The sequence below is a fragment of the Leiobunum rupestre genome, chromosome 9, assembly GCF_980474605.1.
Source record: "Leiobunum rupestre chromosome 9, qqLeiRupe1.1.hap1, whole genome shotgun sequence".
NCBI classification, from domain to species: Eukaryota; Metazoa; Arthropoda; class Arachnida; order Opiliones; family Sclerosomatidae; genus Leiobunum; species Leiobunum rupestre.
Window position 1 is genome coordinate 21,851,604 of NC_143392.1, and position 13,365 is coordinate 21,864,968.

At 36.6% G+C, this 13,365-nt stretch overlaps 2 protein-coding genes across 3 annotated transcripts in view; one reads left to right on the forward strand and one right to left on the reverse strand.

The window, feature by feature from the left end:
- LOC149926841 (uncharacterized) overlaps positions 1–12,027 on the forward strand; it is a 293,606-nt gene extending 281,579 nt beyond the window's left edge. The window contains exons 1-8 of one of the 2 annotated variants that reach the window (XM_090159459.1): positions 10,504–10,586; positions 10,729–10,999; positions 11,059–11,180; positions 11,258–11,307; positions 11,370–11,440; positions 11,500–11,604; positions 11,672–11,773; positions 11,851–12,027. In XM_090159459.1, the coding sequence (XP_090015585.1) occupies positions 10,760–10,999; positions 11,059–11,180; positions 11,258–11,307; positions 11,370–11,440; positions 11,500–11,604; positions 11,672–11,773; positions 11,851–11,904 (744 nt within the window). In that variant the 5' untranslated portion in view covers positions 10,504–10,586; positions 10,729–10,759 and the 3' untranslated portion in view covers positions 11,905–12,027. Of the gene's footprint in view, positions 1–10,503; positions 10,587–10,661; positions 11,000–11,058; positions 11,181–11,257; positions 11,308–11,369; positions 11,441–11,499; positions 11,605–11,671; positions 11,774–11,850 lie in introns of those variants that run through there. The other variant, XM_090159458.1, reaches the window with a different exon arrangement.
- On the reverse strand, positions 7,941–10,290 carry p24-1 (transmembrane emp24 domain-containing protein). Its single transcript, XM_090159036.1, has 4 exons — positions 10,088–10,290; positions 9,830–10,005; positions 9,520–9,765; positions 7,941–8,934 (listed from the first exon to the last, which is right to left on the reverse strand). The coding sequence occupies exons 2-4, from the start codon at positions 9,995–9,997 to the stop codon at positions 8,710–8,712; spliced, it is 639 nt and encodes a 212-aa protein (XP_090015162.1). The 5' UTR covers positions 9,998–10,005; positions 10,088–10,290; the 3' UTR covers positions 7,941–8,709.
- Positions 12,028–13,365: the final 1,338 nt, after the last annotated feature.

The window sequence follows — 13,365 nt, forward strand, 5'->3', positions numbered from 1 at the left end:
GCGTGCCGGTAAACGAGAAAACAAAGAAAAAAATGTTGATATATCTCTACTTTATTTTCCTGGTTTTTGAAGCTCTTTGAGTTCGACTAATCAGCGAGCGTTTCGCTGTCACGTGATATAAGGAGCGATTTTGATGGCGTTTTCCATTGGAGTCCTCTGAGCGCTCCTGGAGCGCTCCTAAATATAAAACGTGTTCCATTGGGACAAAAAGGGCAACTCCAAAAAGGAGGCACGTCTTCCATTGGCACTGTTGCTCCCTCGCGGATTGATCCGAGCTGCCCCAACTCGAGGGACGGGGCAACCAAAAAAGAGCAATTTTTAAGCAAAGTGACTCCGAGAAAAATTCGTATTCCATTGGGAGGGCTGGAAGTCTAGTCCTCCGAGCACCTAGCGGAGTTCTCCGTGGTAGAGCGATGACGTAGAAGGCAAATCCGGATCACGCTCGGAGCAGTCCCAATGGAAAACGCCATGAAAGTCTTTAAAAGTAGGCTTAAGAATGTTTGCGTCTACCACGGGACGGCATAACGCTTGCTGACTGGTCGAGCCCAACGCCCCTCAAAAAAAGGTTAAATAATAATAATTTTATTTCATCAGGTAAAGAAAGCTATACACTTATTGTGCCCCGACAGATAATGAACAAGCAATGGACAAGTAATTGAAAGTAATAAAACACTAGAGTTTACAGGCAAAAACAAATAAAAGAGCAAAGATTACATAGACATAGCTTTAGATAAATACACCCAGTACCCAAACAATATTTACACACACATTAGCGCCATCCGCGAAACTTATCTTGAGGCGATCGGGGTAAGAAAGACCGCGTAATCCAGCTACAAGTTTTGTGGCCTTTCGCTGCACACGCTCGAGGTTATCTAAGTCCTTCACCAAATGAGGGGACCAAATACTGGAGCAGTAGTCGAGGTGGGGACGTACGTATGTACGATACAGGATTCGAAACGATTTAGGACTGAAGTGTGAGAAGAAGCGTTGTAACATGTATAGGGCCTTCATCCCACGAGCAGAAGCCACCTTACTGTGCGGCGTCCCTAATAGATGGCGTAGTGGTTAGCACTTTCACCTCGCAGCAAGAGGAGCCGGGTTCGATCCCAGCTTGTGGCACTGGGTGAAAACTCGGAACAACTCCTTCCGCGTTGAGTTTGCAAGTTATCTCCTCACTGGTTTAAGGGGTTTTCCCCCGAGCTCTTCGTTTTCCCCTTCCACAAAAACTTGTTGAGGTTAACGGTAATAGTTAGTGTAGGGAGCTGTTGGCTCGATCGTGTGGCATGCAGGGCTTGCCACCACCCTCCTACGCATTGTAACCCGGCCACCTGAATTAAAGGCTTCAAAAGTCGCTTGATGACTTAGGCCTAAGGTGGTGCCTTGGGTATTAGCCTAGCTGATTATTATTATTAGCATGAGGTCACGAACAACAGCCTGGGCTTCAATATCTTTACCACTCAGCCGGTAATGAAATTTTGGATTTTTCGCTCCACAGTGGAGCACCATAGATTTGGCAGTATTAAAGCTCATACCGTTTGAAACCACCCAGCAGTCAAGAGCGTCAATATCGCTCTGAAGAGCGTGTGCATCCGATAGTGAGGTGATCTTATGCCCAACCTTGTTGTCATCCGCAAAGAGTTATCCGTTTCCTCGTTCCCCGGCAGCGTTCGCTGTGATAAAATCCGGTAAATTTTGTCCGTGTGTACAGTCGTGTTCCTGCGCGCCAGAACCACGGGAAAAGGTGGTAAAACTAGAAAATATAGAAAACCAGGAAAACACTGCCCGTGTGAACCAGGCTTTAGGCCTAAGGTGGTGCTTAGCTTATTATTATTACTATCCTAGATACCAATATCAGATTTCAATATTAGATCAGGCAAGTATGTAGATATACCAAAATACATATCAAGAATGATATGCCGTTACTAATTCTAAATAACAATTATACATTTATGGTTTCTTAAACTTCTTGAAAGAAGACCGAAAATTGTAACCTAGATAGATAGCGGCTAAAGCAGACGCCATTAGGTTTTCCTTAACGTTATTCGTAAATTAGACTTTATAAAAAATGATACTTGCATTTTAATATAATTTTTACATCATTTGCTTATATTTTGATAAGTTTATCAATTGCAAGTTGGATAAATAAAGTCTACACGATTAGCGAATGCTTTCTTCCGTGCTTGTAGACCCACCCTCAATAGTGGGGCTCAAACGACCTTGACGCCATCTCTAAGCGATTGAGACAACTAAGGAAAATAAGACTAGTTGTCTGCACCCCATACAGATGAATGAATGATGAATCTGGTTATCAGGGCCGTTTTATCGGAAGGGGGCTACAAAGGCTTATGAGTATGAAAAAAAATCCATTAAAAATATTTTCTTAGAAATAGGCTTCGTGCGTAGTTTAAATTTTGGTCATAAGTACCGACCGATTTTTAATTGGATATACGAAAGCTGTCTGCTCGTTCAAAATTCTCTCTGCATAACAGCTGAATGCTCAACCTAGAAATTCTAAAGGTGTCTGCTAGTTTTTCACATATTTAGTTTACGGATATCAAGGCAGATGGCGCTATATTTCCTAAGCTCGAAGTCTATAAGGAATACAAAGGTCTTAAAATGGCACTGCTAGTTATAATTTCGAAGTTCCTGAACGAGTCTAAGGTTGGGTGTCTCGCCTGAAAAATCTATTACTTACACACGCGCCTTTGCATTATTTCTTGATTGGAACTATTTCCGTGGCCCGATTGCCGAGAGAAAAATCTAAAAAGGTCAAGAGACACTAAAAACGAATTGGAGCAATTGCTTCACGATTAGATCCCAAGAAAGGCCGAGGCTTCAAAGTGGAAACCGACACCTGGCGGTTCTTGGAGAAACCTGATGGCTGAGAATCCACCTCAGTGGCACACGTGTGCGGGAAGACAGAGGTAAAGATAGGAGTAGGCATCGTCCTTAGTAGGGATATGGCCTTCTTTGTTCCAGAACCCGTCATTCAGCGAGGAACAATTTGCCCATTCCTGACCCACTTACGGAATTTTGGGCTCGAAGCCAACCAAAGCCCAAAAGCGCGAAAAATTCTCAAACTTTTTCTCTCTCTTCCTCTCGAGAGATTTTGCGTGTTTTTTTGAAATGCTGAAGAGCCCGGGATGGCAGAAGGGGGCGAAATGAACCGCGCTGATTCAGAGTCTCTAAACATAGAAGGTGCCTAGACGTTGACCCGCGATTTTTACGTTCCTATCTACGTCATTGCCAGCCTTTCCATTGGCTGTTGGTCTCTCAATGTACAACTGACGATAATATAGTGAACATTAACTAGTCATTTTTCAACCGAGATTTTGCCTGGCTGGAATTAGTCCATCGCGTTGTAAGTTTCGTATGTTAGATTTCAAATTAATGGTAAAGCTTACGTAGCACCACTGCCTAAGGATTTTATCATTTGCTTATTTTATAAGTAGCTTTCACGTGACGTTTGTTTTAAGGTTGAACCAACGTAAAATTCATCTTCCCCTTTTCCTCATCATGCCGTACTTTGAGTAGGCGGGGTTAATAAAATTTGCTGCTAATTTTGGGCCGGCCATGTTTACCTTTAATCAATGGCCGTCATCTTATCACCAATTCCTAGAACTACCTAGACTAGAACCTATAAGCCATAAAATTGGTTAATGTTCTAAGTAACAAAGTAATATAGAGTTAAAATATTATTTATAAGTTACAGAGTGTAATTTTTACATTTTACTTAATGGGAAAACAAGGCACGTGTTTCATTTTAATGACCTAGTTCACAATTAAAGGCTTTAAAAGTCGCTCGATGACCTAGGGTATTAGCCTAGCTGATTATTATTATTATTATTATTATTATTTAAGTTTATAATATATCTCACGAAAAACGAAGTTAGCCCCGCACTAGATGTTTTGTTCCAAATAGCATTTTGAAAACTCAGCGGGAGCCTGCGAAGATTGTGTACATGTTTCGTAAGATATATTATAAGTTTCTGCTACAAGATATTTTCGTCTATGAATAAATAAGTCGGATTATCAAATCCCTTATCCGGAAGATTTTTTAACCAATTTTCCTAACCTTTTGCAATTTACGTAGCTCACGCATGGATAGTAGATTTTAGAGGATAGGTAAAAAGCCTGGTTTAAAGCCCCGTAAACCAATCACACTAAGGGAGTCGTGCAAGGTTATTTGAAAAAAAAACAAGTATCGCTAAGATTGGACGATACTGTTATTATATATTTTTACGCCAAAAGGTATTTTTTCACGTTTTTATAGATTAAATATGATATACTAAATATCAGTTGATAGTTTTTATTGAATTAAAAAGCCAAAATTAAAAATTACTAAAATATAAAGCGTAAAAAATTACGTAACAATATCAACCGCAATAGATTTCCATTTTGAAATTTTAAGGTCACGTGGTACAAACGACCTTGCAAGACTCCCTCGGAGTCTCTCGAGCTGATTGATACGCGGGGAGAAATAAAATGCACTGTGGAAGGCTATCGAAAACCTGTCCTCTTAATTTACTGTCCATGGCTCACGCATAGAGATCGGCGTTTGAATCAGAAATTATCCAATTATTTATTTTTATTCATAACCTCAAATTATCCAAAAAATATACGAAACAACCGATTATTTTTGCATGTTAAATCGTTGTTTATTCGTATAAAATGTTCATAAAAAAAGTTAACCAAACTTTTTATGGTTAATCGAAATTTTGCCGGTTAATTTATTCGTTCCGCCGACTTGTATTCACGCAGTGGCGCTATTTCGATATTTTTGTCGTCACTATATGAAAAAATAAACGATTTATCTTCCTATAAGGTCACATTCGATGTTACCATAAGTAACATAATATACATGAGCATATTCGCCCTACCATAAATTTCTTAATGCCAGCTAGGAGCAACATACACAAGGAGAACGCAGCTAGCCTTTAAACACGCTAACGCAGTGTTGTGTATTAATTTCCTTGGGCGAACTTTTACGCTGCACGTTTTACTGAAAGTGGGTAGACAATTTCCGAATTTTCCTTTTCCGACGGCAACAGGCGCTAAAGCGTCTAACCAATGAAAAATGTATACAAGAAATTGCACGACTTCTGACGGGTTGCGTTATCCTTGTGTGGGGTGCTGTGTTTGTTGCTCCTAGATGCCAGTTTGTTTCACCCATGACCATATCATTACTAAGATCTCGTCGTGATTCAATAGCGCAGCCAGGATTTGGGGACCCATTAAAAAAAGTTGGAAATGGAACAAAAAATATTTATTTTCAGTTAAAATTTTTTTTTTACAAATTTATCATTTTCAATATTGAAAGAAATTCTTTAATTTTTTTAATTGATTCATGGTGCACATCGGATTGTCTCTAAGGGTATTAGAATTATTGATAACAAGGTGAGATTCGACAGCCTACAAATTGTAGTTCGCGTAACTCTGTTTATTCCAATTATAGTACTAAATCTCCTTTCGCTAGTTCCACTCAAACGGGTGGACAGTTGACACATACGCGCAGCTGTTCCAATCCTCCAATATCTCTTCATCTACTACAACCACCCCCATATTCATTAATCTCGCCGACCATAATGAATTCATTTTGTATAGTCAAAAGAAAATAAACTGAAGTTATCAGACTGCTATACTCCACATGCTTGAGGCGTTTTCCTTTTAAAGTTACATTTTGGCCTCGAATTTGAAATTTTGCGCGCTCCTAGGCCCAAAAAAAAAACGTTTTTGTTTTTATGAAACCATTTTTATGCATATAAATAGCTATACCCACAATTCCCAAGCGCAATTTACCGCGTCAAAACACGGGGATGGAAATTAGCTTTTATTTGCCTCGATTTTCTCATCATTTTCATAAGGAAAACGCCCTCCGATTCTGAGCGCTATTTCGATAACTTCGGTCATTTACTTCTATGTATTTTCAATTGTTTCGCAATTTGCTCATAAATCAGAACATTTTCTCCTAATACGTTCCACAATTTCTGTGAAATTTCCCCTGTTAACCGTTTCACTATTTTGTCTGTGACTTCGATATGCAATATCTTGCTGAGCACATAATAATATTACTTCGACGAGAGTTGATAAAACTGCTCTATTTCTTAAAATACCATTTCTTTGTTGAGCACAGGCTAATTTGACACGCAATTGATCCTTTTGATTTGTATTCTAGGTAAGACATATATTTTAAGTAAACTACTTGATAAGAAGCTTTCTCAGAATTAAAATATTCCTAAAATTTTTTGTAACATTTTTCAAGTCACAGTAACCGGTAACAAAAGAACTAAGTTTAGAGGTGGAAAATGCTTGCAGCAAAAGTCATACTATTTATTATTTTCTATTGAATATTCTATAATTGGGTACTTTTCGTACCAAGACTGATTAAAACTACGATTTTGACCTCCAAAACTTGATTTTGGCAATACTTAGTTTGCACCTAACGGGAGGGGCTTATGGTCTCCATAGAAACCGGGAGGGGGTTCAAAAACCATTTCACGCGTAGCTACTAAATATGTAGCCATTTTGTTGGTAATCTCATCGAAGCGACAAAACGTACGAAAATTAGATTTATGCTTTCAAATTTTTAAAGTAATATCGTTATGGGCCCTAAAAAACCAGGTAATATTTTAAATCCGGGTTATTTAAATAAAATGGCAAATGACGACACGAATATTTACGAAATGAATTATCGTTTTCCACCACCAATTTAAACTTAACCTTTTTCTTCTTTTGACGCTTTTGAACTCCAAACAAATAAGTTTTCCAGAAATCCCGGACATTTCGCATGAAAAGACTGACTCGCAAAAAACATATCCCACAGTATGCGGGTTAAGCTTGGAAATACAATAACCGAAAATGTTTGCTACCATTCCGCTAAGGCGTGGTTTACAATTGTTGAAAACTCATAGTATCATTGCAATAACGGCGTAGTCCTTCCGGACCAGGGGGTCAGTTATCCAATATTTTTGTAAAATTGTAATCATCGTATGATCGTAAAGCAGAATTTATGTATTTCAAGCTCACCTGCACAACTCCTTTCTGCAGTCCACTATATTCTATCCCCTTTTCTTGGAATATGACCCGTAAGACAACTGTCTATTAATTTCCCTTAGATGAATCTAGTACCTAGAAACCTTTATGGTGGCTCATAAAATTTGTGAGCACTTTATTATTTCATCATAATTTCCGCACCTGTCGCCAAAGAAATCGCGTCCAGATAGTTGATTTTGTTACAATCAAATCGGTCATGGACACGAACAAATTGAGCGCCCCTTTTAAATAAATTAAGTGGTCCCTTTTCAATACTTTGAAGGATCAGCCAAGGCTTAGTGGAAATTAAATAAGATTTACTTTGAAAAAATAATTGTAAATTATTATATCGGAACATAAAATTAACCATTAAATACACCCCATCGTTTCAAGGTAGTTATTTTAGAATTTCAGACCTAAACCTATTTTAGCTTGTATTTATCGTCATCACACTAACCTGGCAGTAATTTTGCCAATGAAGAAAGTAAGATTTGACGCGTTCCCTCTTCTGAAACCTTTCTATGTCATACGTATTATGTTACTTATGGCCATTTAATTTGGCTTGTTTATTATTAATCCCCCTGAAAATTATAATAGTAATTTTTACCTAATATTTAAACTTAAGCACTTTAAAAATTAGAAAAGCTTTATTTATCCAGTCCTGCAAAATTGGTGAGCAATTATTTTTTCAAACAGATGTGTTTTACTAAGATTTTACCTTTGTTTTGCTGACAAAAGTGACAATATGATGTCACATTGTAATTTGCAGTCTAGCACAAACATAGTACACCTACGCATTAATACAATGAAATTATTTGACATCAAAACTTCAAACTAAATTGCATTTGGTACAGTCGATTTAATTTCAGAAAACGGAGCGTTTAATGGTTTAAACCAGAAGCCATAAAAAACTTTATAAAACATTTATTCGTCTCACACATACAACGTCTTCTTCGCTTCTTTTATTAAACAATGCATAAGAAATACTTTTTAGGCCTATGGTTTCTTTAAACGAAAGAAAACTAATGAAAATAATCTATAAGCCAAATTGACAAAATACAATAAATATAATTACATACTTTCAAGCTTTTATTTTTAAGGCAAAATTCAGGACCTTTAGATTTCTTTTTTTTGGAAATAGTTCTAAATTTTTATTTGAAATTTATATCTTGGGAAAACAGAAATATTGGAAGTACGTATTTATACAAATAATAAATCAAACTCATCTAAAATGATTTGGATAATGTTCAATTTTATGTTAAATACAATGAATTTGTAAAAATATTTAAATTTATGTATACAATTTTACCTTTATATAATTGAAAAATTATAAAGAATTTTTGAATTTTCACCCACATTAACTTTAAAATTTTAAACGCGTAGCATTTTATGAAGTTAAGGCGATTGACTACTCAAAATTTATGAGGGTAATTTAAATACTTAAATTAAAATTTCAAATGTTTTAAATGAAATTTTATGCGGCAAAAATTCAAATGTCCGAATTAGATCTAAACCAACTAACCTTCCAGATTTTTTCCCAACAATACTACTATCCTGCAATCTTAAATAGTGTTTTTGACGTGCTGGTATAGGAAGAATTAAATATTTCTCCCTCAAAAAACGTGCTTTCAATCATTCCAAAAAAAAAAATATGTTTTATCTAGTTTATCACATTACTTATGTGCCAGAAGGTTTCTTTTCACTGAAGAAGTTTTTAAGAACCATAACTTGTCCGAGCGTGATAACTAAAACCATTACAGTTTCCCCAACCGACCAGTATAAAACTCGAGAATTTAAATCTTCCGCTCGTTTTCTGCCTTGAGCTTCTCGTAATCGATGGTGGGTTTGGTAGTCTATTATCGTATTGAGGTTTTCGTGAACGTTTACAGCCGCAGTTTCCATCTAAAATGAAAAGTTATTTCAGCTGGTTTTTAAAGCTTTGGTTGCATGAAAACCCAATAGGAATAAAACATTATGAATTTGTTTTGAGAGCCTGAATGTCTTTTTTAAATTTAACATAACTATTATCTTTGCCAAGCACGAGCAATATTGCTGCTTCCCCTGACATCAGGAGGTGCTAGCAAAGAGTAGAAGCTGTGTAATCTAATTCAAAAGATTTGCTACCAAATTTGACAAACATTAGGTTTAGTTTTAAAAATACTATTTAAGTGTGTCCTACATGATTAAAACAAGCATCAATAAGTGACGCATAAGAGGGTGCTTTAGAATTCTCGACTTCTAAGGTGAACCAAAAATATCCTTTACCTTCCCTGATGTCAGAGGTGGGAATAATATATTGGAAAATTCTAAAAAATTTCTACCATTTTCACTTATAATTACTAATTAATCATTCAATTGAATTTTACTAAACTTTCAGTACTTTTATATTGAAATCTGTTCTTACTAATGAACCAAAACTTAGATATCTCTCAAACTTTATGCAACCAATACTTAAAAGTTATTTCAAACAAAGAAATAATTATTTACCTTCGTCATAGCTGTTAAATGTTCGCCCAGACCAGGTAAAGGTTTTTCTTCTCCTATTTGTAAATCAAAATATACTAATTTATGACTGAAGGTAGAAAACTCGTTGCTGAAGCAAACGGTGTATGTTCCAGACTGCGTAGTTGTCCATGAATGACTATCAAATTGTTTTTTAATGCCTTTGTATAGTTCTTGACCACTTGGAGATTCTAGACTGCAATCAACATCATAATGCCCTCCTGTTACAACCTATAATAAACAATAACAGCCCCAATTTTTAATCATATAGGTTCAAAATTATTCAATCAGTTACTTGAAATTCTAAAGTTGCTTTTGTTCCTTCTCGTATATCTTCATGAAAGCACTGTTTAGCGTTGTCTGGAAGCTCAAATGTGAGTTCAACTGCTGAAATGTGTGATGCAAGTAGAACTAAGCCAAGAAGACTAAGTTCAGTTATGATAATTGATGATGAGGTACACATAGTTTAATCTAAAAATGGAATAATTTTATTATGTAAAACAAGCTTTTCTAAGTAAGCCTCGGCCTTTGCCGGTAACAAAAATGTACTCACCTATATATTGAACTATAAAATTAATTATATTTGAATATGTCTTGCTGAGGATGTAAATTCTGTTTTAGCATACCAATACGAAGGATAAATTAATGAAAAGCGAAGAAAAACATTGCATAAAATCCCATTCCCAGAACTTTTCAACGTCGCGGCTTCGCTTCAAGTTCAACCTTAAGACACGTCACCGTGAAACTGGTATAATTAGAAAAAGCTACAATAGCCTCGTTTTCGATTTAACTTCCTATATTCTTCTGACAAAAATTAATATAATAAGATAGTAAAATTAATTTTTAAAACATGAAATTTTGGTTTTAAAATTGCTAGCTTTTCAAAGTAGCCTATATTTAATTTGAAAAAGGTTTAGTAAAAAACCAATGTAATTACCATACTTTATATTTTTACGGGTATCGGGGAAACAGATTTTGCGTCAAATGGTAGCACTGTCTGGCGGCTAGTTCGTTTTTAAATGATTAGCACAATCAGTCGTGGGCTAGTAAAGGTCAGTTTTTGTTTTCTATACTGAATTAAATTATAAAAATTTATTTTAGAAGCGTTTCAAAGTATTAGTTAATAGAACTTTTATTGCTGTTAACGTCAAGCAGTTAAGTTAGAGTATCACCCAGATTTAATTTTTGTTACAGAGGCTAAAAACGTAGTGCATCTTCTTCAAATATGGAAGTTTCAAATATGGTTGAGGAAGATGTCAAACTGGAGGACATTGATGACATTTCTACTGACGATTTTAATTTGTTAATTGATGAAGAAGCAAAATTTGCTGACATAGACGATGCTCTGGAGAATATAAATCCAATAATTCACGATGAAGACTCCAATGATTCTATGACATACAGTCAAATATTTGATGTTAATATGCCTATTGTTGGCCAAATCAGTCAGGATGAACTGAATAAAGTAACCATATTCATTTTTTAATAAAAATATATATCTTTAATAATTTTTTTATTCTGTAGCATAATACACCATTTACCAAAAACTACGCAATGGCTGATCTGAGGAACAGAAACAGGCTACAAACTCAAATACGCAATGGAGAGTATCAACCCCAGATAAAGAAAGTTACAAAAAGGAAAAAGTAAGCGTGTTTTTTATTTTCTAGATTAGTATATATTTTGGAGATGCAGTGTCTTAAACAATTTTGTATGCAATCAGATTGCAAGCTAAAACAGACCTCAATAATTCTTTGCCTGAGGAAGTTGAAAGTACTGCAACATTTTTTTAAATAGCAATTGAGTTTTATAATTATTATCCCTAAAATTCTTAGATTTAAACACGGGGGTATGGTTACTTCAAATGTTTGCAAGTGCAATGACAAACTTATCTACCGATAATGAAGTATGTCATGGTCATACATTTCAGTAGAATTATCTAGAGTGGTTATTTGTTTACTTTAGGTTGATTTTAAAAGAGCAATTAAAGTATTTGAAGCGATTGACCGAAGAGCTATCACTGCAAAGTCACTAATTTTGGCTTATCCGATTGTGAATCTGACTGGAAAAGTACATATATTATCTAAATCTCCTTTAAATTTGCACTATTCAAATTTTTCTTCAACGCTGCGTGCAGTGTCGCTTTCATAAGGATAAAAATGTAAGACAGTCGACACTCAAATTGTACCATAAGTTTCAGGCCTTTTTTTCCATTTTTGATGGAGAAACTTTTGAAGAAGTAAGTTCAACCTATTCACAGAGATTGGTGTGAATGCTGGTCTTAGTTCAAATAGTGAATTTGGTTTTGTAATTTAGAGTTTTGCTAAAACAGTTATGGCTTGTCATAAGAGTACGAAGAAAGAGGAATAATTTTACCCTTCATTCCAACATCGAGAGAAGGCATTGTTTCAGCCAAATATGTTTCTAATGCACAGTTTATTACATATTTAATTATTTATTGACATATTTATCTTTTATGTTAGGGTTAACATTATTTTGACGTAATTCGTTTGATATGCTTCGATACTTTTTTAAGTATAAGAATTAAATTGGTTTTAAAATTTTTCTCATTTGTTTTATCAATTGAGCGAGCGCTCACGGCAGATGATTTTATTTTATCCCTTTTCAACCATGGACTCTTTATCTCTAACCGGATGGGCAAAGTAGCTTAGAACTAGTACTTATAGCCCGGTGTACCTAGTAACAGAGACCATACCAACGGAGGTCTATCATTATAGTGCTCTACGCCAGCGTCCCCCTAGCCCGGACAGGTGGCAAACCCTACTACTGATGGTCGCACCTTTAACGCAAGGCACTCAACCCAGCAGAAGGTGCAGCAATGGGCGGACCATTTCCCACTTCACCCAGAGCAGTGGGAGTAAGAGTGGATGCTGTAGCAACTCCAGCCGACACCCTACCTACGTAGGTAAGGAGTCAAACCCTTTGGAGAGAGCTCCTAAAGGGGAACGACGGGCACACAGCAGACCAAGTAAAACCTCACAGCTGGCACCGGAGATCCCGGTGGGACCCCAAAAGGCCGGGAAACAGGACCGCCGTACCCTCATACGGAGGCCCACCGCCCCACAGCAGGCTACCCAAACCGCCGAGGCGGCCAGTTTGCACGGACCCTCTCTGTTAGCCTGAGCCGAAGCTCAGTATCCAGCCCAAACCTGACCGAAGTCGGAGTTGGAAATAGGACCATTTGATCGGAGCTAACATCTCCCAGTGCGCCGCCGCCCTTATGGGTTACAAGAGCCGGACCCCGACTCCCCGTTAAAGCCACCAGTTATTGCACACTCCGACCCGTTAAGGAAAAAATCGATTCCGAACATGAGAGTAAAACAGCGTTCAGACTATGCGAAAATATTACGTTAGCGTCGGCCGTGTCGTTTCGGTTATGTTTGTCGCGTCGGTTCGTTCATTTCACTTTTCAGAAAGGAACCAACCTTGTACGGAGATTAAAATAAAAGGTGATTGTTCATCCAATCAGAGCTCGGTAATAACGGCGGAAACATTGAAATAGGCTACAATGGCGCTAATTTTGAATAATAACAATTTATTAAATAGAATTAAAAACCGAAGAAATAGGGAAATTTGGATGAGAGAGATTTTTACAGTTGGAGAGAAAGATGGAGATTTCCACAATCTTATTCCAAAACTTCAATTAGCATTTGAAATACGAGGAGACCCTTTATTTGTGCAATTCAGTAGGATGACTCCCACTCAAACTGACCATATTTTAGGTTTGATAGAAAGTAAAACCATGGATGAAGGATATGACTGTATCGCCTTCCAGTCATATCCTTCATCCATGGTAAAACTCTCTTCAAC

Bases quoted from the DNA above. Each gene is read 5' to 3' on its own strand.
- p24-1 (XM_090159036.1), bottom strand. From the start codon at position 9,997: ATGTGTACCTCATCATCAATTATCATAACTGAACTTAGTCTTCTTGGC. The intron at 9,766-9,829 runs GTAACTGATTGA...TGTTTATTATAG, and splicing joins AAGCAACTTTAGAATTTCAA to GTTGTAACAGGAGGGCATTA. The intron at 8,935-9,519 runs GTAAATAATTAT...TTTTCATTTTAG, and splicing joins ATTTAACAGCTATGACGAAG to ATGGAAACTGCGGCTGTAAA.